The following is a 26,215-nucleotide window of genomic DNA, read 5'->3' on the forward strand; positions in this document are numbered from 1 at the left end:
TCTCCAGCTGGGCTTTTCCCGAAGTCACTTCCCTCCTCTCCTTATCCCCAGATAAAATGTGCAAAGGAGCACCAGCTTACAAGCCATGAGTTTTACTGCCAGCCCAGCACACAAGAAGCTGTTCCCCACAGCAGACTGGGGTGGGAGAGAGAAGCATTCCCATGTTTTGAGAACATAGCAGCAGTTTATTTACAGTTCTTCAGCCATTCTCTGCCCCCTAGGCTGTGCTAGGTCAATCCCAGTTCTCACCAAGCTTTAGGAGAGCCTGAGGTGGCAGGGAGATACAGGTTGTCACAGAATGTGCCTCAGCCCCCCTGACCTGGGCACCCTGGGAAGTGGTGCCACAGGGCCAAATAACAGCCAGGAGAGCAGGAGGATACTGGTGCAAGTAAAAAGAACTCCTCTCCAGAAGCAGTTGCTGGGATCTCCGTTTCAGATCCAAGGGCAGAGACAACCCAAAGCTGCCTCAAGTCCTTGAAATCCTTTGGCAAATGGAGTCAGTAGGCATCTCTCCCATCCTCTCCAGCACAGGCACCTGAGGAACAGCTCAGCATAACTTAGTACGGTCGAAACTTGCGCTGGGCTCGCATCAATGCAATCCTCTGCTTGTCCTCCTCGAATTTCTTCCTCAACTGGGCAATGTCTAAAACATGGAAAAAGAGAACAGGTCACACGAGAGCAGCAGATCTCCCTCTCCTGGGAGCTTCACTTCCACAAACCAGGAGGGGCTCAGTTCCAACAGCTGCAAACACACACTTCCCAGAGCAGGTCCTTTTACACTTGGGCTGAGTGCCAAGCCGGGGCTCTGGCCCTTCACCTCCGGCAGTGCTGCAGCTCCCTCTTGGGGAGGAAACTGGATATTTTCTCCCTTCAGTCACTGCCTTCGTGCAGACTAAATAAACATCTTGGAATATCACGACCTGCACGCTCTCCCACAAAATATTCCAGCAGCCCTTTCTAGGACAGGTGGTGGTAAGAGGCCTCTCAAGAGCTAGTGAGGCCAATCGCACCCATCCAGCCAGCTGTTCAGCAGCAGCTGGATGTAGCCTCCCCTTCAGCAGAAGGCTTCCTTCAGCGGAAGGAAGAAGGATGTTCTTTGAGCCACAGTGTGAGACAAGAGACATGGGCAGGGGTAGGAGACTTGGACACTCACGCTCTCTCTTGGTCTCGCGATGCTGCCAGGCATAGAAGTTGAGCAGCTCTTTGCGGGCCCTTTTCTGTTTCTCCTTCTCCAGCACCCGCAGATTGGCAGCCTCTGTCCGGGGCAGGCCAGGCTTCCGACCCTTTCGCGTTACCTTCACCCAGCCCTCCTCATCTGGAACACCCTCCTCCTTGGCTGCTTTGGCTTCTTCCTGTAAACACAGGAGGGTAAGACAGCTCAGTGTATGCAGATGGGCTGCCAGCCAGCCTGATGCACAGGTCCCTCAGCCCTAGCTTAAACACATGCAAAGCTAGAGCTCCTGCTTCCACACAAGATTTAAAGGAAGGTGTGGCACCAGGGGTGTAGGTATTCAACTTGCAGTCATAACACTGCATGCCAGCCAGGACTTTATTTGTGGATACCAGTTGTAAGGCCTGGGTGGAAGAGTCAGGTGTTGCAAACCAAACCAGGGCCTGACTGCCCACCAGGTACTGAGAGTAAAAGACCTCTGCCAAACACTGGGACCCTCTGCCTTTTCCACTGTGACTGGGGCACTGAGAAATCTCTCTTCCTTTCCTCTCCCCCAAAGACACCACTTAGCTGGGTTCCCTCCCCAGCCTGGCCTCACCTCTGCCATCTTTTTGTCATAGTCTTGCATGTAGGCATCCACCTCAGCCTTAAGCTCCTTCGGATCCACGACAGAAGCCTCATAGCTGGCGATCCACTCTGGGACAGAGAGGGCACAGGTCAGCAGTAGCCGCCGTTAGAAGCAGGCCCCAGTGAGATGCCTTTGGGCAGCTCTAGAGTGAACTGCTACAGGGTAAGGACTCTGTTCCCATTTCTGTTCAGCTTCCCCACTGCCACAGATCAACCGACTTGTGGCCAAGGGCACAGCCAATAAGCAATGGGCAAGGTTTGCAACTTTCCCTGGCAGAAGTGAACTAGCCCTACCCCAAGGAGTACAACACTCAGGGCTGGGTTCCTGTCAAGGGGTTGTATCTGAAGTGCTGTCATCTTGACAAACACCTGGTACCTGTTAGTAAGTCTGGATTTCATTTTGAGGGCAAGATGCAGACAGTATCTCTGAATCTATATGATACTGAAAAGACGTCAGGAAAACGCCCTCTTCCAAGTGACCCCATTCTACCATACAGTCACTGGACTAGACTACAACACCCAGTACAATCATATTTGTACCCTGTGTACAATAACAGAAGCAGGACAACAAAACACTGAACATCTCCCAGCTTAGTACAAAATGGGACATGCAGGGTAGGATTCAGCAAGTAATGAGCATAGTTTTTTCCTAATGTTAGCTAGTAGAAAGATAGCTAGGGCTGACGTACTGCTAATGCCGGTTTTCACAGGGTGAGTCTCTGTTGATATTAGCAAGGGACCTTCCTGTGACAGAGCCTTGGCTGCCTGGACACCTGATGGTTTCCTGAACACCACATATGCTACTTGAAATCCCTAAAAGAAAAAGACATCCAGTCAGATACATTGGGGAAACTGGTGATGCAGCATGGAGCTGCAGTATAAATAACATTAAAAAGCAAAATAAAAATCAAACCACAAATTGCAGTGGGATAGGAAAAAAAGATAACATAAACTTAAATATGTAATCATGTCACCCGATGCCCTGAAATGGCTGCCTTTATCTCATGTTCCAAACAGAACCACTCAGTGCTTGCCATCTTTTCCCCCTAAAGCACCAGTATTCCTCTGCCCCCCGAGCTTTACCGTTATAGTTTTGCGGTTGAAGAATTTGGACGTCGGCTTTTCTTTTTTCTCTCCCGGCCCTGGCTTGTCACAGATGTCCACAGACTGCACAGGCCCGCAGCGGGAGAACAGCCTAGACAGAGAATCCTTGACACGGAGAGAAAGAGAGAACACGCGGTACAGCAAAGCAGGAGCGACGCCCCTCCCCGCCCTCTCACGCACAGACTGCAGCACACTTCGGGCGGCTCTGACCGCAGATACCCCGCCTCACGCCGCCTCCTGTGCCCGCAGCTACCCTCGAGACGCGCCGGCTCCCGCGGCGAGGTCCTCGGCCTCCAGCCGCCCCCTCGCTCGGTGCGACCCCCAGCCCCACTCACCGCGCCGCAGTACGGGGGCACGTTGAGGACGAAGAGCGTGCGGCGAGGCGGGTGCGCCGTGTCGGCCCCTTCCCGCACCTGGTGCTCCTTCACCAACAAGCAATGGGGCGAGCGCTGCCGCGCCCCGAACTTCACCGCCAGAGCTGCGAGGGACGCACCGGTTACAGACGCCGCTGTCGCCGCGGCCCCGCTCCGGTGGCCCCTCATCCGTGTACCCCACCGGCCCCGCTCCCGGTGCCCGCCGCTGCCCCGAGCTCTCTCACGCGTGTGTCCCGCCGGCCCCACTCCCGGTGCCCGCCTGTGCCCCTCACCCGTGTAACCCGCCGGCGCCGCTCCCGCCACGCGCTCCGTGGCGGCCGCCATCTTCTCTCCGCGAGCGGCGGGCGCGGGGGCCGCCGGGACATGTAGTCTTCAGCCGCGGCGCCGCACTGCTAATGGCGGCTGCGTGACCCTCGGGCCGGGCAACACCTGCCGAGCGCAGGGACTCGCCGCATTCCCGAGGGTCGAGTTCACCTTTCCGTAAAAACAGTGTAAAACGCAGGCACTTAAGCCTAGAGAGGCAAATAGATCTTAAAGATATGTAAAAACATTCAAAGACAATTGTTTTTTAAAGACTCTTGTTACTCAGGAAAATTTTAAAAAAATCACTGTTTACTGAGGAACTTGTATTTATGACTGAATGGAAGAGAGGACTACTCCAAAAATAAGATACTGAAGCAAGACCAATGCACGCAGTGACAAAACATGAAGATGATGCGGAGAGCTGACCCAACCAAATATCCAAGTTAATGAACATTATCAGAAGGAACGGTACATGCAGAAGCCATGAAAAGATACCAAACTTGTACATTGTGGTATCACTTCAGAAGTCATCACATTTTTGAAAAAGGAAAAGAAACACCATTACAAGTTACCGACCCACCTGTCCTGGCCAGTTGTTTAATTTAATTACTAAATTAATGCACATTAATTTAGTGCAGGCAGTCAGTATTTCATATGCAAGTTTATAATCTCTATCAGCCCAGGGGAAGAAAAAACAATGAAAACCAAAACAAACCAAAACAAAAAGAAAAAAACAACCAAAAATATAACCATGATGCATGAGCGCAAATGTGGAGGATGTGAGGTCAGTGCTATGTAAGCAAATAAGATTAGCATGACAATTGTAGGACAACCAGAAGAAATTGGAGAGCTGCAAGATGAACTACCTGAAAAGGAGTAGGGAGAACTGATTACTCTTCTTTCAGTGCCCAACCAAAGAAGCCATACTGTGGTGTACTAGAAGACTAAGATTAACTTTAAAGAGCTGACCAAGAACAGAAGAGCAATCTATACCAAGACATTGCTGTAAGACAAATCATGGAGTGGTGTTTAGAGAATCACTGACATCACCAATTTATAAAAAAATAAAAATATACTGTCATATATCACAGAGCTAGAGAAAGGAGCACTGGTTCTTCCAAGGAAGTATCTTAATGTCATCATAAACTCTCACAGGTAACCTAAACACAACGCACAATTTAACAGGAAGTTCAAGTGCATCTTGCTGTTTGGCTTTTTAAATGGACATGAATCTCTTAATTTTAAGAAATGCTTGAATCTCCCCATTCTCTCAGAAGGGACAAGAGATGCACTCACAATACACGTCTTCACATTTCCACAGCTTTCTGTCTGGTTGATAGTGAAAGCACCCTACCTTATCTAGAACAGGTACCCTGTTTCACAGCTGTTATTTTACAAAATTACTTTTTAAATTACTGTCAATAACAAATGCTCTTTTTTATTGTGACAAGAGAATTGGAATTAGATGGACACAAACAGCCCCCACTTAGTAGTAAGAGTCAACTGCTAATTTCTATGATCCAGATTAAAAGGCGGATGAGTATCAGTTCTCTCACCCATATGCTCCTCTTGCTCTTCATCGCATTATCAGCTTTAAAATTTCTGTTCATCTGAAAAACATCCTTAGCTCACTGTTGGAACAACTCCACTTATCTTTAGTTGCTTCACAGTATCTAAAAAGGCTTAGAATTCACCCTCTTTATAACAAACGTTTATTCAGAAACAGGTAATACATTATCTTCCCCAACCCCTAATGTTTTCTCCCCTTCCCCCCCCCTTTTTTTTATTAAAACACATATTTGGTGGGCAATCAAAAAAGGAGAACAATAGCTGTCTTGGGTCTCCTCCCCTACAAACATCTGCTGTTCACATGGAGCACCCTACCAGTAATGGTGTCATTGGCTTTCTAAACAAAGAGAATATTCCATAAAAACAAGTCCTGCCAAATCCTCAGTTATTTCCATGGCTAAAAGGGTGAGACAGAGGAATGGTTTGCACGAACCAGACAGAGCAAGAGTTCATACAGAACAAGAAAGCAAAAGAAACATAGGGTTGACCAAGAAAAGGAACCAGGACCTACGAGAGGTACTCAGCAGAGCTGAACAGAATGGATTAGGTTAGTCTCCTAGCTAGCAGGATCAAGTTCAAATGCCAACCAGATTCTGGAAATTGCTCTCAGCTTTCCTCTCTTTTAATACAATCTGAACAAACATAAATGAATGGAGCTATTGGTACTTTCAACATCCAAGGCGACAATGCCGTACAAAGAATGAGAAGCACTGGAAGTGCCACCTGGTGGCCTGTCACAGACACTTACTGGCCCATAGCACATCCTCATGGTTCTGCACACGACTTGACACTCCTCTCCTGCGTTCCTTAAGAGTGCTAACTGCTCTCTGCTCCAAAACCTCTCTCTGAAGCTGTAACTGCAGCAATCATCCTTCAAATCCAGGTATGTCAACAGCACGCCCACACAGCAGCCAAACACTGCCCAAGTGGCATCTCTCAAAGAAGTGAGTTCTCAGACACAAAATAAGACTGCTTCAGGGGCAAAGGGTCCCATGTCCTCCCTTTTTATAGGAGACTGGGTGAGTTAGAAGGTAAAAACAAAATTAATGTCCCTGCATCAGCAGGAGGCTGGAATACAGTCTAATGGGAGAGAAATATCTGCATTTCTTCTAGCTCTGAACACAACTGGTTCTTAATTTTTCAGTCCAGAAAGAGGAGAGTAACATAGCCTGACCTTACAGAGCAAATATATTCATTGAAAAAATGCCAGAACAACCCCACAGCATTACCAGAGTTGAAACCTCCCTTCCCACAGCACAATGGCTGGTGCACTTGTGCATATGTCCTTTCTGCCTGAGGCCTCTGTTGGCTGGCATACACAACAGGAAGCTCAGTTTTTCACACTTCTTCTCAATGTCTCAGCTGCTGAGCAGGAGCATGTCCAACAGCCAGAATGAAGTGGTATGCCATCAAATGCATACAAGTCAAAGATGCAAGATAGTGCTTCCTGTAGGGAGCCCAACCTGACTTTGTACCCAGCGCAGCAACTTCAGAAACAACGTGGTGTTCTTGCCTGTGGACAATCAAGGGGATGCACCTTTTAGTTAAAAGTCAGTCAGAAGAAAAGAGGAGGAGATCACCACTCCTTCCCTCAAAGTCTATGTGCACTTTTAATGGCCACTGGGGGCTTTGGAGTAAAGGATGGAGTTACATGGTATATGCTTGGTAATACATTACTGGCAGAAGGGGGAGGTTATTCTTTTGGGAAAAAAAAATATGGAAGAAAACTCCAACTATGAAAACAGAAAGTACACACACAAGAGGAAACACTATCGTACAGTAAAGTAGCGATCATAGAAAACAAAAAATCTCAAGGCAGGCAAATGCAAATAACATCTGCACTCCTGCACTTTCCCCACCCCCCAACTTATATGAGTTTTCCAGTCCACTGCTTGCTCCTGCTTCTCAGAGTTTAATTTTAAATTCTGTGGGCTGCACAGAGGCAGAGACCCCTGAGGATTTGAAGAGTGCCTTCAAGATAGTGTCAGGGTCCACTTCAGCTGGGGGATTTGAGGAGGTGCTTGCACTTGACCGGCGTGGTTCCCCTTCCTTCTTCACTGAAGGGGTATCGCTCAATCGGCTGGAGGATAAGAAACAAGCAGTATTTAACCTCTCATTATGGAATAAAATTTAACACTGTGTCTGCATTTACTGTTATCAGTGTTGACCCTTACCAATACTAGAGATAAAGGTTTTAAATACGCTTTCCTCACAAGAAAGCATCATCTCAGACTATTTTTGAACTTCAGAGCTGAGAGCAGTATGTGGTCAACCTATATTGCACTCAGCTCAAGATACTGTGCCACAGAAAGGAAGAGAAGGAAAATATTCATGGGACAACAATTCTCAAAACAGAATTTGCAGAAGTGTTTGGTTCTTTTCCCCACCCGAAGGACACTTACAGCAATATAGACTGGTCTGAGGTGATAACATTCCCATTCATATGAAGATTGCATTTCATTGGTTGACCTAAATAAAAAAGTCATTCTATCAGAATTGGGGTAAGGCCAGATCCTTGAAATACCACACAACAGTGCAGGCAATAGAATTCCACATACAGGGGAAATATGAGAAAGAACAGCTGATAAATCTTTTGTTGCAAAATCAGAGCAACAGAAAAGCCACCAAAACGCTCAGTACAATATGAAGGATCACACTAATTAAGAAATTACACAGAGGTACAAAGCCCTTAACAGAGACACAAGAGGATTTCCTGTTCTTAGCTGTCTGCTCCTCATCTGACACTCATAACATGTCACTCATCTAGTCAATGAAAAAGCATCTATTTCCAGCTAAAAATTAACAGCTAATTTCCATCTAACACAACATTGCAGGTAGATCCAGGTTAAAAATCACATTGTTAAATGTTTATGCAGAAGCCAATACTGTTTTAAAACTCCAATTCAAAATGTCTCTGACGACACCCTGAGACTATTGCAATTAGTTTTACTTGTACTTTGCAAACAGCTTTTCTGTAAGCAAGTAAAGCCTTGCTAAGGACTATCTAGCTCTTAGTACCAGATTAGAAACAAAATAAATTTCATCTGGAAGTTAGATCAGCAGACTAGCCAGGACCCTGCCTCCAGCTCTGAGTATTCTTTTTCTACAAAAATGCAGGTGGGGTTTTTTTATTTCACCTAAATAAACTGTGCATATATTCAGCTAGTTACACAGGAATGTATTATATTATCTAGCTCTTGAACTGATTTTCTAGCATTCCTCCTGTCTTAGTAGCACAGGAGCATCTGAGATGCTTTTAAACCTTCCACTGAGGTGGAAAAGTAATTATTGATTTATTTACCCTAACTGCAACTCTGGCATCAAACTTACCATCTAAGCACCTGTTGTTGTACTTCTTATATGCTGCGATAGCATCTTCTTTCTTCACAAATACTACCTCAGCCACTCCAGGGTGCACCAGCCGGGCTCTCTTCAGAGCGCCACACACGCAGAATAACTCCTGAGGGCAGAGAGTTAGTTGTGACCATGGTCACATCAAAGGCACCAAGTGAGAATGGCTTAGTTTCTTAATCGCACTACCCATCCTACTCAGAATGACCCGACAGAACCTGGACACTTGTCTTATTGTGCTTGTTATGGTATGATTACTTGGCACTAGTAATAGAGCTTACACAGGCAGAAAAGTTCAAGGCCAGTACTCTGTAATGTTTTCCACATAGGAAGAGCAGATTCATTCTCAGCCTCATGAGAATGGAAGCCCCTAGATAATCTGGATGGAGGTACAAGTTCAGGGAGAACACCCTGAACATCGTTTGGCATGAACTCTTCTTTTAATTGATGTCAGGTATCTCAGTACACCCTAGAAATGCGATTTTCTCCTATCTTCTTAAGCACGCACTTTTTTAAAAAACGTGAACAAAACATAAAACAATCAGGAACCCCCAAAGTTTTTTGCAAGGAAATTAAACCACATCATACCCCTCTTCATTGCATTCACCACAGATCAACTGATTTATCAAAAAAGGTAGGATAAGGAAAGGAAGTGTCATTCATCCACAGTCTGGTAGTAAGCAACACTCACAACAATGTCTTCCTCTGTGACTCGAGGATGCAGATTATTTACGGTCATCTTTGTGCCTTCCAAAGGACTGAACGCCAGCTGCCAACACAAACAAATGCATCACATAAAAAAGGTCAGAAATACAGCGCACAAGACAGCACAGCAGAGAAAGCATTAAGAAATAGGTAAGGGGATGTCCGGCAATGTCTCTACACACGCACAGGAGAGAGCTACAGCTCGTAATGGGAAGTATCCATGCTTACAAAAACCCAGCTCATCCAATGGCAAAAACCAGCTCCTTTTCCATGCTAATTTCTCTTTGAAGTTAACTTTTTGCTCCTGTTGACAAGTATAACAGTAATTTAATCTGCATACATACGCAGTAGTCTCGTCATGCCCACACTTCTAATAGCATTTCTCTGTTGCACTCTACACCAGCCAGCAAACCCCAAAATACAGCTCTAGCCCTTCAAGAGGTTGCTGAACTCAACATGCCAGGGAATACCTGGTGGGTTACCTGTACCCACCATCAGGCCAATTTGGCAAACCAATTCCAGGCAGGTTGTCTACAAATTGCCTGAGAGGTCTCATGTGTACAGCAAGAAGCTGTATTTAGAAGAATCCTTTTTTCTCCTTGCTAACTGAAGTGGACAGAAGACAACATATGAAAGAGTGTTGAAACACTACTCTTAGGGACATGAAAGCCACCAAAGAGTTTCAAAACAGTAACTGCCACCTCCCTGTAATATGGATTCCTCCAGGACCATGTGCTCTTATGTCAGAGAGAAAGGCTGAGAGAATCAAGATGCACTATCTGAGAACTCTCAGTCTCTCAAACTCTGAGGAAAAGGATGTTTAGACTAGTTTCAAATTCTTGGGACATGGATTGCAGTTATCAGAATAACCTTGATGGTGTCCCAGAAATAATGGTGAAAGGCAGGCAGAAATGAGCTGCTCACATGACCGATGAATAGCAAGTTTCAGATGTTTTAGAGACTCCTGTAAAGAGCATCTTCCCCTTCCCGGAGCTCACCTCAACAGGTGCCGGCTCTTTTGGAGGCTCTTCCTTTGTCACTAAGGTCCGAGACATGTTTGTCAAGGCCTTCGTCCGCATAGGAGAGGGAGGTGCAGGTGGAGCGGTGTATGTATCATTTTGGACCACTTTAGTCAGGGGAACAGTCTTGGACAGAGAGAATTTATTGCCGCTCACACCAGTCTACAGGAAGAAAAAAATAAAGTACCTCTGAGAGCTGCAGCCTACAAAAGTCATCACTCTTTTTCAAGCACCACCAGCAGAGTATTACCAGCATGCACTAAGAACTGCATGTCCTTCCCAGTGTCAAAAGCACTACAGTGATGGAGAGTTTCAGCTCTGGAGAAAAAAAAAAACCAACCGGCAAACGCTTCTGGGTGTAAACATAAAAAGATATGTTTATCCCAAAAGAGTACTTCCTTCATAAGCCCTTTTTGTTTTCATATTCTTCTTAAATGAACTTTAACAATGTGATCTGAATTTGAAAAGCTCCTTTCACCCAAAGATTTTCAAGTACTTTACAAAGTGTTCACAAAGATTGCTCATTAACAATAAGATTGAGCGGCCCTGGTACAAACAGCAATAATTCTTCAGAAACACCAAGCTGGGGCACACAACGGCATGGAGCATAACCTCTGCAGTTGGAACTACCTGAGTTTAAAGCTAGACTAAAAACTCTGCTTGGTAGCTGCTGTGAACACCGGAGAGAACAAATTTACTCCTGGAAAAAAACCCAAAATAACTTGTAAGATTATTTAAAAAACACAAATGGTCAGAAGCTTTATTCTGAATACCCAAGAAATAAACCTAGGGGATAATCACTGCACTACACTGCCTGTATGATGGTAAAACCACATGAATTTGCTTCTTCAGGACCACAGAATAACTCAGGACAAACCTATGTCTAATCCCCATGTCCAAACCAGGGCTAACTTCAAAGACACATCAGATTGGCTCAGGGCCTTATCTGTTAACTGCTGAATATCCAAGAATGGCTGCGCCAGCTGCTGACCAATACCGTGAGAATTTCGCCAACTAGAATTTTTTTGCTGTAGCACATTTGTTGGTTCATTTTCTACAGGGTCACTCCTGAAAATAACCCGAGGTTTTGCCTTTTCCATGACCACACAGCAAACAGTGAGAGTGGACAGATTTCACTACAGCCTTCTCAGCCTTGAGACACTGCTCTCTCACCCTCTCCTCACACATAATACGCTGCAGCTCTCTGACCACCCTGTTGTAATGGTTCCAGTCAGTGTCCTTGTAGCGCAGTGCCCCAGAATAGGCACAGAATTCCAGGTGCATTCTCAAAATGCCAAACAGGAACCAGTACCCTCCTTGACTTCCTGGCTACGATCTTACTACATCTACAGTTGGCCTTTGTTGCTGGAAGGATGCACTACTAACTCATTCTTAGTAGATCACACAGTAGGACCCCCAGGCTCTTTCCTACAAAGCTGCTTTCTAGCCCGTCAGTTCTCAGCTTAAGTTGCAGAGGGTTATCCCCTGCCAAAAGCAGGACCTCACATTTGTCCCTACTGAAATTCCACCTTTTCCAGAGCAAGAGTCCTCCCCAACAAGATGCCAACTAAGATTTCATCTGGCAAGGGATTTCCTGCTTCGATGCCCAGTCTCTAGAAGTAGCAGAAAGCTTCCCTTGCTGGTTTGCTCAAACAATAACGAGATAAGTTAAATACACTTCCTCAACAAGAAGGACGTAAAGAGCCAAGATGTAGCAATCTGCCAACAAGGCAGAAAGCACACATTTTAGCTGCAAAGAGCCCATAAAACCAGCTAGCCTAAAAGAACTCTGTTCCAAAAATAACAGCAGAAGCATTGGTACAAACGAAGGGTGGGGTGAAGAGCAAATATTTGAGGAGAAAGCATCACCTACATACTTTAGAAGAACATAAGCCCTGTAAAGCCAAAGCTTGCGTGTCCATGTAATGTGAGCATGGCATGGTGGGACTGCTCAGATAATTCCTTACCGAATTGTTCAGGAAACTGTTTGTGGTGGTGATTTTCATCTGTTTGCTAGGAAGGGGAGAGACACTCTCATCATCATCTTCCATGTCATACAGACCCTGCAGAGAAGCAAGGTTATAGTTTACAAGCAGACAGATTTAATCTAGACATTTCCAAAATAAGTAGTTTTCCCTTGTCTTCAACCATGTTCAGGTAATGAACATGACTGCATTGGACTTTACTCCTGTCATTGCAGCTGGTGGACACAGAAGGTACAAAAGTCCATTTCAAAGCATCAGTGTAAAATCTATCAGTCTTCTCCTGAAATTCCACAGTAAAGCTGTTTCCCTAAGTGTACTGAAATCACATACAGATTCCTCTAATCGCTAGACCTCATTAGGACTGCTGAAACCAAATTACTGGAATAAAGCCTCAGCGTCTTAATTTTTAGCACCCTGCTACCTTTAAAGTTGAAGCCTGTGCATGTGATTTTTAAATTGGGTTTTGTTTTTTTTAATTAAGCAGACGCCTGCTAAACACACCTAAATTGAACATTCCTTTGGAATAGCCTGCTTTCCTCAGCACTGCACATATCCATCTGGCACTACAAAACACCGCACTAGAAGGTTTACTGAATAATTAATTTCCCAATTTAACTTAATGCTCATAGCCCTGCCTTAAAATACTGAGGCGAACTCCTACACAAGTATTTTTTTTCATAGACTCTAAATAATGTTAAGAAAAAGTCTAGACACAAATGGCACTGCCCAGAACATAAGAAGTCACAATTCCAAGCAGCTTTCCATTAACTCAGCAGAAAGGTAGAGAAAAACAGTGGGATTAGCAATGAGAGCTTGCAAAATCAGTGGGTTGTCATAGTCAGCAAGATTCTGATTTACAAACAGGGAAGTTGTTCCAGTCACAGAAATGCTATGAAGGAAAAAAACCAAAAGGGATGAGATAACAGAGGAGAATTGTGCAGAAAATAAAAGAGCTGGGAAAAACACTAGCCATCAGGATAATGGACTTGAGTTTGAGACAAATAAAATGGATTCTAGGCGTACAGAGATAAGGTCAGAATAATGAAGACACTTCCTTAAGTGACAGCATCTGGGACAGGTGAGGGTAGCAGGCCAGCATAAAGGTAACATACACAAATAGCTAAAGTTATCATAATCAAGGTCAAAAAAAAAATCCAATCAAAAAAGGACACGATATTGTGAATGTCAGTTTTCCAATACTTCATGTAATACTTTATGTGTATACACACAAAATAACACAAGTAACAGAAACATGTGATTCCTCTCTGAAAACACCCAAGGTAGTAAGGTGGTTGAATGGCTGGGGGCTGTGGCAAAGTACCAGAAGAGATGGCACAAATTCTAGGGTCTTTCTCAAAATCTGCTTGATAAGGGATAAGGCAACTTTGAAAGTACATCAGAATACTAGTTAACATCATTCACTATCGAGTTTTCAGCAGGTACCCAGAGCTGGGATTTTTTCACAGTAAGGTTATAACTTCTCCCACCTCACTGAAGCACATTTGACCATGTACAGTCATATTGACTCTTTGAAGTGCTGGCAGCATGGTGAATCAATACAACCAACAACCTGATCTGATGTGGTGTCACTGAGAAATTCTCAGAAAGACAGAGCTAAAGGTCACGGTCTCTAGAGAACAAAACACATCAGCACATACAGGCATATCTACTTCTCATTCACACAACACACAAGGAATCTCAATTACCATGAAAGTGTATTAATCACACAAGAATAGGAAACCAAGCTGATGGAGAATTTCCAAACACTTTCCTTTCCTACTTCAAGTTTTCTTTGCACCTGCCAATGTTTATGGACAGATTTCCTTCCCTGCCAAAGGTAACAAACAGAGCACAGAGCAGGTACACACCTGTTTGTGTGTATGGTTGTTCACCACATTGATCCTCATTCCTGCTGGATGAGAGTGTCCAGGAACTGGTGCCTTCTGCTACAGTTAGAGAAAAATAATCAAAACATTAAATATTACAGTCCATCAAGTCCCCATTTCAGAAGATCAGAGCTGTTAGTTGATACCCTCTTGCTTTAAAGTATATTACAACACTATGCTCTTAGATTACATCTGTGCTTCCTGTAATATGTTCAGTATGAGAGAGACTCACTTAAATTGAAGAAATTAAAACCTAAGGCCACACAAAGAAACTGATTCAAATTACTGAGGTTTTAGTCCAAGATAATTGGGAAGGGATAGTCCTGCCAGGCTACATTTCTGCCAATACAAACCCATGAATGGGCTAAATCAGAAAGTAAGCATCTCTTCTTTCATGCTATAAGCATCGAAACATGAATATCTCTATCAAACTCAACAAGCTGGGACACGACATATTCAGTTCCATTTTAAAGGAGAAGCATATACTGCCCCGTAACAGTACAGCTGAAATAAACTGTAGTGGAATAAAATCATACACAGGATAGTGTAGCTGCTCCTTCTGAACCTGTTACAATGTGAAACAGGGATGCCAAAACAGAAGCAGTCAGGGAATATAGCTGTTCAATAACTGAAATCATGCAACAGTGCCCTCAAAAACACCATTTTGTTTTTTGGAAAAGCTGGAAGCTCTCCATTACAGAAAAAAAATGGATTTTCTTACAAAAATACTCCACACAGGCACTAAAATCTTCAGATTTGCATTTTCTCTAGACTGTAACTTACACCATAACACCCTCATGTTTCAATTTGCTAAACAATTCAGAAACAAGGATACCCACCCTACAGAAACAGCAGCAGATCTACAGAAATTCTTTGGGTTTCAAAGACTTCTCCTTGCTTTATGAGAAACAAGACCCCAGGACAAGACATCTAGAGCTGTGTGCTACACCTTGGACCAAGATACTCTAGTTTGACTGCTCAATATTGGGAAGATAAGAGGGTCATGGGCAATTTAGAATTTTAGTGTAAGTATTTTTAAAAATCATTAGATAATTGCTCATGTGCAAGGTTCTGTCTACAGTCTCAATCACGATTATAGTATTTTTCCTTGCACTGTGTTGTCTAACAAACAGAAAATACCATTGGTCAAACCAAGTCACAAAAAAAAAAAACCCCAACGGTCAGAAGCAGCAGCCACTGCACCAAGTCTCTGGAAACTACTTTAACTCCTAGGAACTTTATAGAAAATGTTCAACTCCTAAGGATTGATGGTGGTGATTTGGCTTAGGACAGCAAGAGTACTAATTACCATACTAATTAATGACTACTGAACAGACTGCTCTATTGCTCTGCGATTAGCCCTTCTTACAGCCACAAGAGCCCTTTCTCATGCAGAGCACTGCGAAACTTCCTAGGCTAATTTACAGAAGAAACATGTTTGATACTCCTGAGCAAAACTCACAGCTGAAAAGAAAGCAGACTCATCAAGGCTTTCAAACTGATGAAGTTTTCTGACTATGTGTAAGCACACTGCTGATTTTGAGGAGGACAGAAATGAAAGAGAGAGGCTAGGAACTTCAGTTCCATGCTTGTAGAAGTGAGGAGTAAAACCACTCCTCAAACAACAACCCTGACAGTCTGGAAACTTCTGAGTCTGCCCACAGTACCTAACAGAGTTCAACACCAATTGTTTCTCCAGGAAGCTGGCTAAGAATCAAGTTGCTGCACACACAGCAAAGTGCAATTAGAAAATTGGCCAAGGAAATCAGCAGGTCAGGCTGACCAACTGAGTATAACAGAAATGAAATAAATCTTGAGCCTCAGAAGGAATGCATCACATAATCAGGCAAATCCCTGGAAATCAGGGCTTTCCTGAAAACCATAAAAAGAGAAAATTGTCGAAGAGCTCATTGAATTTTAGATCTTCTCAGATACAAACACAGCTGTATATTCTAAACTGTTATCTCACCACTAGGATAAACCAGTTACCTAGACAGGACCACATCAGACTTGCAAAGATGAAAGGTATAAGAATGATGAAAAAGCCTGCATCATTTTCTTTGCATTTAGGTGGGAAAGAGACTACTTAACCATTCAAGGCATCTGCTTTAAAGCTGACAGGAGCACTGCTTTAGTCTTTTTGGGCCCAAAATTAAAATGAAAGTGTAAATGAAAGGTGTGATTATATGAAAAGCTCCAAGCAGCTGCAAGGACACAGAAAAAGATCAGACTCCTGCCCCACAGGCTGGAACAAACTGTATCATCATCAGTTCTACTGTAAACATACGAACATATTAATGTATTATCATGTCTACTGCACTGCCATAGAATAACTGAGGGGCTCAGAGGTGACTTGCTTCACCTACTTGGATTGTTTTGGTGATTTTCATGGCTAGATTTACTGTCCCCATAGCTGGGCTTATAGCAGCTGGAACGCTCCTTTTTAAGCTGATCTTCTCTCTGGCATCCACCACTTTGGTCACCTTTTCGGCAGCAACACTTTGCTGCTTACGGGAATTCAACATCTCTCGAGCATCCTGCACCTTCCCTTTGATTTTGAACCGAGCGTCCTTTTGAACCAGTTTTTCACGGGCATCTTTAACCCCCAGTTTGTGTCGGGCATCGGTGAGTCCAATCTTCTGTCGGGCATCAAATGTCCGCTGGAAGCTGACAGCTGACGATGATCTATTTAGAAGATTCTGCTGGATCCCAGGGCGAGATCTTACACCTCCAAACACTGGCCTTGTGTTAAGTCTGGGGAGGGGGAAAAAAAAAAAAAAAGAGAGTTTCAGACATTATGTGATACAGTGTCAGTAAAAGTATTTGTGTTGCTGCAAATAAAAGCTTATTATGACCGCACAGAAATCCACTCAGATTGGATGTCTAAATACAAAAGCAGAGTTCCTAAGCTGTTTTATGCTGGATTTTACTTTCTACATAAACAGCTAACGAACTGATTTCCAAAATCCATCCTTAAGATCACATTTACAAACGACAGGGTCTGACTTCAGCTGGGCTAAGTACATACTACATTTAACCAAAATTCAACAACTCAGGTACTTTGGAGAAACCTTTAAAGACAAAGAGGAACAGAAGCAGACTTTCTAGCCCTAGGACTGAACAGGTCTGCTAAAGCATCTTTTGTAATACAGTAATATAGCCCAGTACAAAGGAAACATGGAACTACACAATTTCAAGAATTCTGGGTTGCAAGTTCAGATTTGGGGGAGTATAGCAACTTGGATTTTAGGATGGACAAGCACCAGCAACAGCCTCAGTTCAAAGCCACCAGTTTCAAGGTTGATTAGCTTCCAGCAAGAATAGTTACCAGTCAAATTACTTTTTAACACGACTGCCTCTTCTTTAATTTACTAACAGAACTACTGCACTCGATGGCCTTTATTTTTTAAACACATCATTATCACAATACTGAGCACAGAAAGATAACAGCCCACAGAAAGGACCACATTTGCACTTGCACACAAGTATTCCAAAGAAGCAGCACAATATGGAGTGAAAGGTAAAACTAGCTTCTTGTTACAGGTCTGATACACTTTTTTCAAAATCTGCCCTAAAAACCAAAATAGCTTATCTGATTTTTTTAATCCACTTCCTCTTGTAAGTATTTTTAAGGTTTCCTTCTTCTCCATTGGGTTTCTTTTTTTTAAAAAAAAGGATGACAAAGTACTAAGAGAAATTTTAAAGTTAAGCTACTAAAAAAATATTATTATTGTTGACTTTTTAAAACTCAAAATAAGCTAGAGGGCTACAGTGTTCATCTGCTTCCTGAAATGTGTCGTCCAGTACTATAAAGTCTAAAAGTAGGTATCTAGAATTTGTTGTCACACTCAAAAGGTTAACATCACAAAATCAAATGATGATGTTATTTCAACTCTTCATACAGCTTTATATCAGTACTTCCTGATCCAACCCCACAATCTTAACATCATATATATATATATACATTTACAGTCGTCTATTCGGTGGAGAGATTCCTAAAATAAAACAAGGAGAGGAAAGACTGAACCTCTGCCTCTGTATCTTTCATTCTTGTGTCCCAACATCTGGAGAGGTGGGACTGGGGTCCCATTTTGTTACCTAGCTAAGAATCCTATAGCTGCTCTCTCATACATCCAAAGCACAACAGGTAGAAGAAACAGGAGTACTATTAAGACCATTTATTAAAATATATACAGAATAACACAGAAGACTAAAAATACCCATAAAGTAACAGCCACAGAGCAAGACTTCCCTCACAATTTTTAAAAGCATTGATTTAGCTATGTTGAAAGCATTTCTTTAGAGTGCCACACAGGGCTTGATGAGTGGTTCTTTCTAATTGAGCATGAAAGAGGTCAAAATAAATCAAGAAATATATGTATCAGCATTTAAGCCAGCATTAGTTAAAACTGTTAATGACACCAATGAAATTGGTTAGGAAACTCTGTACTGAGGATTACACTATTTTCTGAAGACTTGTGTTTATCCTAGTAAACAATTCCCCTCTGGAGATAACTGCTTACCCTACAACAGCATTAACTACTTAGGTACTTTGTGCCACAGCACTTGAAATAAAAAGGGATCTCAAACATCTAATTCACTTTCCAGAATTCCAAGTTCTCACTTGAATATTTTGTGGGTTAGTACATTTCATTGGTTAAGATTTTTCTACTATTTCATCTAGAGCACTGAACAGCATGGATATAAGGATTTCAGTTTACTCAGTTTATCCAGCCTTCACAAAGTCAAGTTTTGCTACCTCAGGAATCTATACAGTGAGCTAAACATGACAAACAAGAGAAGTGTAAGGCACAAAAATTCTTACAGTGGGATTATTGTTCAGCAAATAAAAGCAGGAAGAACTCCTGGAAGAAATGAGAGTTAAGGAGGGATTTGAAAAAGGATAAAGTAGGTACTTGGGGCATAGTAAGCAACCTAGGACTGTTCCAAATATGCAGGATAACACGAATGAAAGTGCAAAGCCAAGGCCTTGTCTAGACTAGGATTTAAATATGTTTGAATATGTTTTGCTAGTATGTTAGTAGATAAATTTCAAAATATTACTCGAGACATGTAAGTGTATATACATTCAGAGTTAAAAATCTAAGAGTAATAAATAAAAAGAGCAACAACAAAAAAAACCAACAAAGCAAAAGCATGCTGAGCTAACACAGGTGGGGGAAAATCCATGGACAAAGTCTTCAGAATCATCAAGAGAGTACGGCAAAAGGGAAAACGAAAAGCTACCAAAGGAGATGCCAGGTAAGAACTGCCAGCTGCTGCACTGGAGTAAACGGCCCAGCCTACACCGGCGACAGCTGCTGTACAAAGAATCAAGCTGATCCTGGAGCTGATCTGCAACATGCTCCACATCCACACAAGCATTTCAAACAATCTGTCGGAGCACCATTAGCTACGCTACAGGGACTACAGCCTCCGAGGGTCGGGCAGCGATGCAGGCGAAGCCCCGGCAGTCTCGCCCGTCGGCCCCGCTCGGTTACGGCTCCCTGAGCACCTCCACCCTCCCGCGGCTCTCCCACAAGGCACCGAGCCGCTCCGGGGAAGGAAGGCGGGGGGACCGGGCACCTCCAGGCAGTGCCCGGACAACACCTGCGGCCCGGATACCGAGGGGGCCGAGGGGTGCCGACCCCAGTACGGGGAGCAGCGCTGGGTTAGTCGGCGGGGAGGAGCAGGAGGGGGCAGGGTCAGCGTAGGGTTGGTGCCGAGACTCCCGAGGGAAAGGAGAAGGGATATGGCAGTGGGTGCCCCTGCCCCGCTGGGGCAGCGCCGGGCTGGGGGCGAGGTGGGGGGGCCGCCCCCGCCCGGCCCTGACCGACGGCCGCCGCCACCAATCACATCGCGGCGCGGCCCCGCAGCCCAACAGCCGGACCAACGGGAGCTCGAGGGCGGGAGCACGGCCGGGCCGCGCCGAGGCAACTGCGGCCCGCAGGACACGGACCGGGGCCGCCGGAAAGGAGACGCGAAGAACGGCCGGGGGCCGCCGGGCCCGGGGCGCTGCGCCGCCCTCCGACCGCTCACCTCCCCTTCACCGTCACGCCGCGTTTCCGTATGAGCTCATCCAGAGACAGGTCCGCCATCTTGTGGCGGGGCCCAACGACGAGACGCAGCAAGGAAGCCCCGGAGGTGACGCCGTAGGACTTCCGGCCATCGCCCCACCCCCAGAAGCTCGACGGGCCCCGCCCTCGGCCCCGCCCCGTGCGGCGGGGAGCGCCCACAACCCCCCGCGGCTCCCGGGCCGCTCATTTGCATACGATTCCGAACGTCCCGGTGCGGTTCTGCTCGCGGCAGCGGCTCCGTGGCGCAGAAGGGACAGGGACCGGACAGAAACGTAAGGGAACTGTCATTGAACTTATCCGTGATGAGATAACTGGGGAGCCGCTCGCCCTGACCTATAGAGCTAGCGCGCAGAGGTGTTCCGGCGGAGCTGACAAAATGTAGTTATGCCTTAAACTTATGAGTAAGGAAAATAACGACCCGGGGTGACGCCCGGGTCCTCACTGCCAATGTGAGAGGAATTTTTGCGCGGGTACAGGTCGCCCCCGGGTGCCCCGCCTACTTCGCGGGATGCCCGGGTGCCGTGATCTGCCCGACCCTCTGTGCCGCGCGTGCCAACGACAGAGCCCTTCTCTGTGTTCAGCTGCAGTGCTTGGGGCAGAGCTGGCCCGCTCGTAGCGTCATCCGCCCACTGCGACGCGGCCGGACACCGCCTCCTCAGTGCTCTAGCACGTGGCTACCGGGAATTCGAATTACTTAACAGTTCAAAAATAGCTTAACCAGTGTCTCCCTCCTCCTGCTGCCAATGGGAAACACCTCAGGACACCTTCCCAGGACATTCCTGAGATAACATTACTGTGGGGGGTATTGGGAAGAAGGGGCAATGACTCTGCAAAAACGTAAAAGCCATTTTAAAACCTGTTTAAACCACAGTTTTCCCATATAATGCAGGTTTAGTGCTACAGAGCTCCATCTAGCCAGTATCCTGTTTCCAACCTGCAAGGACCACCAGACACCCTTTCAACCTCAGTGCTCTTTGTGCAGCCACAATGCCCTTTGGCAATACCTCCACTCTGCTGCATGATGAACCACATCCTCCTATTCATTTTGCTTCCATCTGCCTGGTCCTTTCAACTGAAGGTGGAGAGTACACTCTCTCTTCCACCTGTGATCCCTGAAGTCATCTTCTGTCCAGATGAAGAATCCAGGCCTGCTCAGACATTCCTTCAGTGAAGCTTCTTTCCCTCTTCAGCACCCCCTTTCCATGCTAAAGTCTCTGTGGGAGGCTGGTTAGGGGGCATGAGCCTTGCCGTTGTGGGAAGGAAGACTTTAAACCTCAGGATCTCCCACTGCCTGGATTTCTGACTATTTTACTCTCACTGTGAGACACAACAAGCTGCAGCTCATGTTTCACAGGTTCCTCCAGAGCTGTGAATGAGAAGTCAAATATTTGCTCAGGAACAGGCCTAGACCTCTGCTTCCCTCCCGGAGGCTGGGAGAGGGAGGAAGGTGCAAGCAGCAGCAAAGAGATCTCCCTGAGTGCAGGGATCCCTACAAAGGGCTTCTTGCACAAACGTGATGAGAAACTTTCAGGCCTGCCCTTTGCTTTTCCAGAGATGGGTTCCTTGAGCACGTCCCTTGTCAGCTGAGACCCCACCCCACAACGTGGAAGTCAGAACAGAGGAGACCATTTCCCCATCTCTAACCAATATCTTTTTTAAAATATTAATTAGGGAATTATGCAAAGGACTTCATATTAACCCTGGGATAGTATATCGCACAGCGTCTGATTTTAAATATTACGTTTGTTGCATTGTATAGAGGCACATGAAGCAGCTAAAAGCAGAATGATGTGGCCAGAGAGAATGTCAGATAAGTTGCCATGGAGCAAGATCACATCATTACTCAGTCCAGATAAAGTCCTTTGGTCCCAATGACTGACTACAGGTTTAAATGTGTGTCCTTGCTCTTCAAAGGACAGAAATCTGTGTGCTTGGTGTGTCAGAAGCCAAATAACTTTTCTAGCTGATATCAATTAGAAGAGATCCTAACCATCTAAGCTGTTACTGAAAACTTAATTCTTCTCTATTAATTATTACAAAGCTGTCAAAACTTTAGTATGTAGGCAGCACACTCCTCTTGGGCTGCATTAATACCATCACCATAATCATTACCTTGACACAGAAATATTTTATATGAAAATTATTAAACAATTATGTTATTGAACCCAAGGGGGAATAAGCTGCTGTAAGGGTAATTTCTCTGTCAGGTTTTGTACAATGAAGTAGAATATTAATAATTACAATAACAATCTCTTGACTTTTTTTTTCCGTAGGGAAGACACAGAGACCTGAACATTTTTGAAGGTTATACCAGGAATGTCAGTTAATGTGAGTTCTGTTTGAGTTGTAGTTCTTGTTTATGTTAATAAAGTGAGTTTTGGCTTACTCTGCTAATTATTTATTGAAACATCCTTCTTTATAGGAAATAAATAATTTTTAAAAAGAATAGAAGACAAAAAAGTACCACAACTGGGATTTAGATTGGAATAAAACATTTTCAGATATAATGGGATATTCCTATTATGGTAAAACTTTAAACTATTAGCAAAATACACAGGACCGGCCTCTTTTTTTCTATTTCCTTTGCCGGAGTTTTTTCGCTTATTTGCGTAACCCAGAACAGAACAGGACCTGTTTGTTGGGTTGTTGTTGCTGCTTTTTGTCCAGGTTAGATGTGGGTGCTGCAGCAGGAAAGGCCGATTCTCACAGCCTGGCTGCGGGGGCTTTGTCCTGCCTAGGCAGAGGAGACAAGTGCTCGCTTCCTCCTAAGCTCGCCCACGTCTGGCAGCCAGTTGAGGTAATGCTTTTGTGCTGGCATCAAACACTGGCACTGCCAGCATGAGCCTCTCAGTAAGTGTTTTAAAGTTTCTTACTACTTATATTGTTCAAAATGATGTGGTGAGTTACTCGACATACCCATTCAAAGGAAAGTTTGTTTTGCTTTTTAGTGCTGTTATTTTACTTTGTTTCATTTGACATTTCTGTAACAAGCAACCCTTTTGATTTCTTTAGTAATGTTCAGACTTTGCTCTTCTTGAGCTGAATACAATTTTCCTTTTAGCCCAGATTTTGAATCCTTTGTGGTTGGGCTGCAGACATGTTAGGAAACTGGTTCCCAAACAAGCTTGGCAAATTGAAGAACCATGTGAGAAGTTAAAGTGCTCCTCAGTTAGTACAGTTGTAAAAGGCTATATTCTGAATCTCCATTGTACTGGTTTGTCCGAGAAGAGTAATTTCTGCATGGAGATACCTCCCATCACACAGATACCTACCAGCTGCATAATTTTTCAGAAGCTGGGAAAAGACCATATTTGTTCTTTGTAACATGGTGCTTATTGCCTGTGTGTCATTTAAGCTATGGCAGTTCATTATAAATTTTTTTTTGTGAATATTTATTCTACAATCTAGTAGTTCCCTGGCCATAATCATGTGGCTCTTTCACTAAACAGTTTTTGTGCCCTCTTAGTTGTCTCCAGGTACCAGGACCTGCCAAGCAATGCCTGCAGCAGCAGCTGCTCACCAAGCGGGAAGTATTTCACTATGGATTCCCTGAACAGAGACGTGCTCAGGTACACTAACCATACACACTGCCTGCCTCTAGATGAGTATGAGTTCTCTTGCCAACCAGAAACCTTTCTATTCTTTTGGTTGATATTTGAACACTTGGAGTCTATTTTTTATTAATGTTAGACTCCATGACCATCATGGGCTTATATTCCAGACTTGAAAGCCCAGCCTTGATTCACAACTGAAGTGAAAGCAAACAGTAAGAATTAAACAATAAGTTGTTTAGGGTGTTAGAAATGTTAAGAAAAATTGGTCCCTGCCCCACATAGCTGTCCTCAGAGTATATGGTCAAGAATGTAATCCAAACCAGTCTGAAAAGAGTAGTTTTAGTCCTCTTCAGTTCCTAAACTACCGTTGCCTCTGCTTTGCCTGTGTGTGCCAGGGGCATCCTAAATCAAAGAATGCCTCAGGAATAAAAGCTTCTGGTGTAGTGGTTTCCATGCTTGTGGAATTTGAATTGCACCACTGTTTTGTATACATATTTAGTGTATTTCCTGCACTGTCGAATTCTAGCTAGATAAATTGGTAAACGTGCATTATCAAATGCCAGTTAAATTTGTCAAATAATTCATACCAGATATTTGCTCTGAAGCACAGTTAACCCTAATATAAAATAGCATATGTTCATCAACATGATGTTGTTGATGTTTTTGCTTTCTTAGTCCTTCAAAAGAGAAGAGAGTGAGAGCTGATGAACTATACATTTTTTTCCACCCAATTTGTGGGTGAAAAATTTTTATCTTGTGATTTACGTGCATTTGGGTGGGGAAGGCAAAGGGGAGAAGAGAAGAAATGTGAATCTATTAACTTCTCTTGCTCATGAGTGAACAGTCTCCCAGTCTGTTATCCTGTTTCATGAGAATTTGGTTTCAGTAACCCAAGACAAGCATGTGTAGAAAATGAAACTGCTTGAAACATGCCGGCTTCAACCATGAAAGAACTCAGCATTGCTCCTTAGGTCAATTGCCCAGTTCTTCCTTCAAAATTACCCACGTGGGTATTTGAGTGATCTTAATTCTCATAGGAGTCTATTGTGAGGAATAACGAATTTCTAAGGAAACTTTTTTTTGTAAAATAGCTGCTATTTACCTTCCCAGGTGCCCTTCTGGAAAATGAGCATGAGATATATCTCCATGCATTTAACCAGAGTCCAGGCACTTTAAAAAGTGAAAAACTTTCAAAAGAGAAGTTAGTGTTATAATGCAAGTATGAGTTATGTGTTGTTGCAAGATCTGGGAAAATACAGGGATGCTGTGTCTGGGGTCAGGCTTTGTCCCTCCTAGAGGAAGGCACAGTGGTGGGATCAGAGCTTTTGCTGTGTCTGTGAAATATTTGCTCTGGGATAACTAAGGGAGGTCATTTGTCTTGCAGGACCTGAAGGTTTCATTATCATCAAATTGCCTTTTTACACACACACATGCACATCTGAAACTCTAAGGGCACTATTAACAGTACTGACCAGGTACTTCTAGTGATCTAAAGGGGGTCCACTGGATAATCACAAGGCTGTCTTGCTCCTTTTTCTAAGAGCTGAGCCTCCTGCATGCTGGTCCCATGGCTTTCTTGCAATGGGCAGGAGACTTGCTCTGAGCCAAAGCATCTGTTTACATTTTCTCTCTCTAGGTATCTGAACCCTTGAACCCTTTGCAGCTGTTAGAAAGAGACTGAATAATGAGAGACAAATGCACTGGCTCACTGGCCTATCCATTCTGTAACCAAAGCTTCCTGCTTGTGTGAAATAAATGAAAGTACATCACAGAGAGAGAAAAGGTCAAAGCATAGCTAGCAGCTAAGGAGATATCTTGGATTATGACTGCTGGCATACTTATCCTCTGATGGAAGATATCCTATCCTCCAGAAATTGGGGCTCTTTGAGTTATGGAGCAATAGAGGCCAGCTATGCACCAGGTTGAGACCTGAGATATTGTCTGTGTGTTTTCTAAAATACTTAGCTAACGCAGTGTAGGATTAGTTCACCAGAAGCAGAGAATCAGTTAAATTATGGGATGTTGCTGCTGCAGAGCATAGGAGGCAAGGAGCAGGATCAGAGATTCTGCTACTCAGAATTGTGACAGACCTGTGCAGGAAAGGCAGGAGAAGCCAAACACAGGGTACTTCCCGTTTACCCATCCCAACTGGCCTTGCAGTTTACTAGCATTCCATATTGTGGCCTGGAGAGAGAGCTCTCAGGAGCACCCCAAAAGCTGGGGGAGGCCACAGCCTGCTGCACTCTTTCTGCTATTCTTCAGTACTGTGTCTCAGTGATGTGGTCTAACCTTAACCTCTCTCACTTCAGTGAGGACACCAGAAAAACTGTTTTCCTAGACAAATGTGATGTTGGGTGACACAGGTGGAGCATTGAGTGTGCTGCTGATCTTTCAGTCAGTGTTGCTACCAGGATAGAAGTGATAATTTTAAATTCCGCTAGGAACAGCCTCTTTCTCCCTCTCTGCACTGTGGGGAGAACAGAAGACAAA

General features: G+C 44.3%; 3 protein-coding genes and 1 non-coding gene across 8 annotated transcripts in view; 2 read left to right on the top strand and 2 right to left on the bottom strand.

Annotated features, from left to right (window-relative positions):
• Positions 1 to 76: 76 nt before the first annotated feature.
• RRP7A (ribosomal RNA processing 7 homolog A) lies at positions 77 to 3,645 on the bottom strand. Its single transcript, XM_027664539.1, has 7 exons — positions 3,549 to 3,645; positions 3,238 to 3,380; positions 2,882 to 3,007; positions 2,488 to 2,611; positions 1,770 to 1,867; positions 1,154 to 1,352; positions 77 to 643 (listed from the first exon to the last, which is right to left on the bottom strand). Exons 1-7 carry the CDS (start codon positions 3,598 to 3,600, stop codon positions 558 to 560), a joined length of 828 nt encoding a protein of 275 aa, XP_027520340.1. The 5' UTR covers positions 3,601 to 3,645; the 3' UTR covers positions 77 to 557.
• Positions 3,646 to 4,976: 1,331 nt separating this feature from the next.
• POLDIP3 (DNA polymerase delta interacting protein 3) lies at positions 4,977 to 20,304 on the bottom strand. 2 transcript variants are annotated; one of them, XM_027664500.1, is made up of 9 exons: positions 20,134 to 20,304; positions 16,461 to 16,848; positions 14,077 to 14,151; positions 12,191 to 12,286; positions 10,203 to 10,385; positions 9,191 to 9,268; positions 8,479 to 8,608; positions 7,551 to 7,617; positions 4,977 to 7,228 (listed from the first exon to the last, which is right to left on the bottom strand). In XM_027664500.1, the coding sequence occupies exons 1-9, from the start codon at positions 20,190 to 20,192 to the stop codon at positions 7,054 to 7,056; spliced, it is 1,251 nt and encodes a 416-aa protein (XP_027520301.1). In that variant the 5' UTR covers positions 20,193 to 20,304; the 3' UTR covers positions 4,977 to 7,053. The 2 variants fall into 2 exon arrangements, with proteins under 2 accessions (XP_027520301.1, XP_027520293.1); XM_027664492.1 differs by having other exon boundaries at positions 14,077 to 14,154; positions 20,134 to 20,302.
• A 47-nt stretch (positions 20,305 to 20,351) lies between these two features.
• LOC113957266 (cytoglobin-1-like) overlaps positions 20,352 to 26,215 on the top strand; it is a 31,763-nt gene continuing 25,899 nt past the window's right edge. For 3 of the 4 annotated variants that reach the window (XM_027664583.1, XM_027664565.1, XM_027664592.1), the window contains exons 1-3: positions 20,393 to 20,572; positions 22,445 to 22,499; positions 23,638 to 23,740. Coding sequence is in view for 1 of the 4 variants with exons in the window: in XM_027664592.1 (XP_027520393.1) it covers positions 23,712 to 23,740 (29 nt within the window). In the remaining 3 variants the exon portion in view is untranslated. Of the gene's footprint in view, positions 20,573 to 22,444; positions 22,500 to 23,637; positions 23,741 to 26,215 lie in introns of all 4 variants that reach the window. The other variant, XM_027664574.1, reaches the window with a different exon arrangement.
• Positions 20,556 to 20,704, top strand: LOC113959870. The gene has a single exon (XR_003531936.1). It is a non-coding gene; the product is annotated as a U12 minor spliceosomal RNA (small nuclear RNA).

This window comes from Corapipo altera, unplaced genomic scaffold (assembly GCF_003945725.1).
Source record: "Corapipo altera isolate COAL_440 unplaced genomic scaffold, ASM394572v1 1, whole genome shotgun sequence".
Classification (NCBI taxonomy): Eukaryota; Metazoa; Chordata; class Aves; order Passeriformes; family Pipridae; genus Corapipo; species Corapipo altera.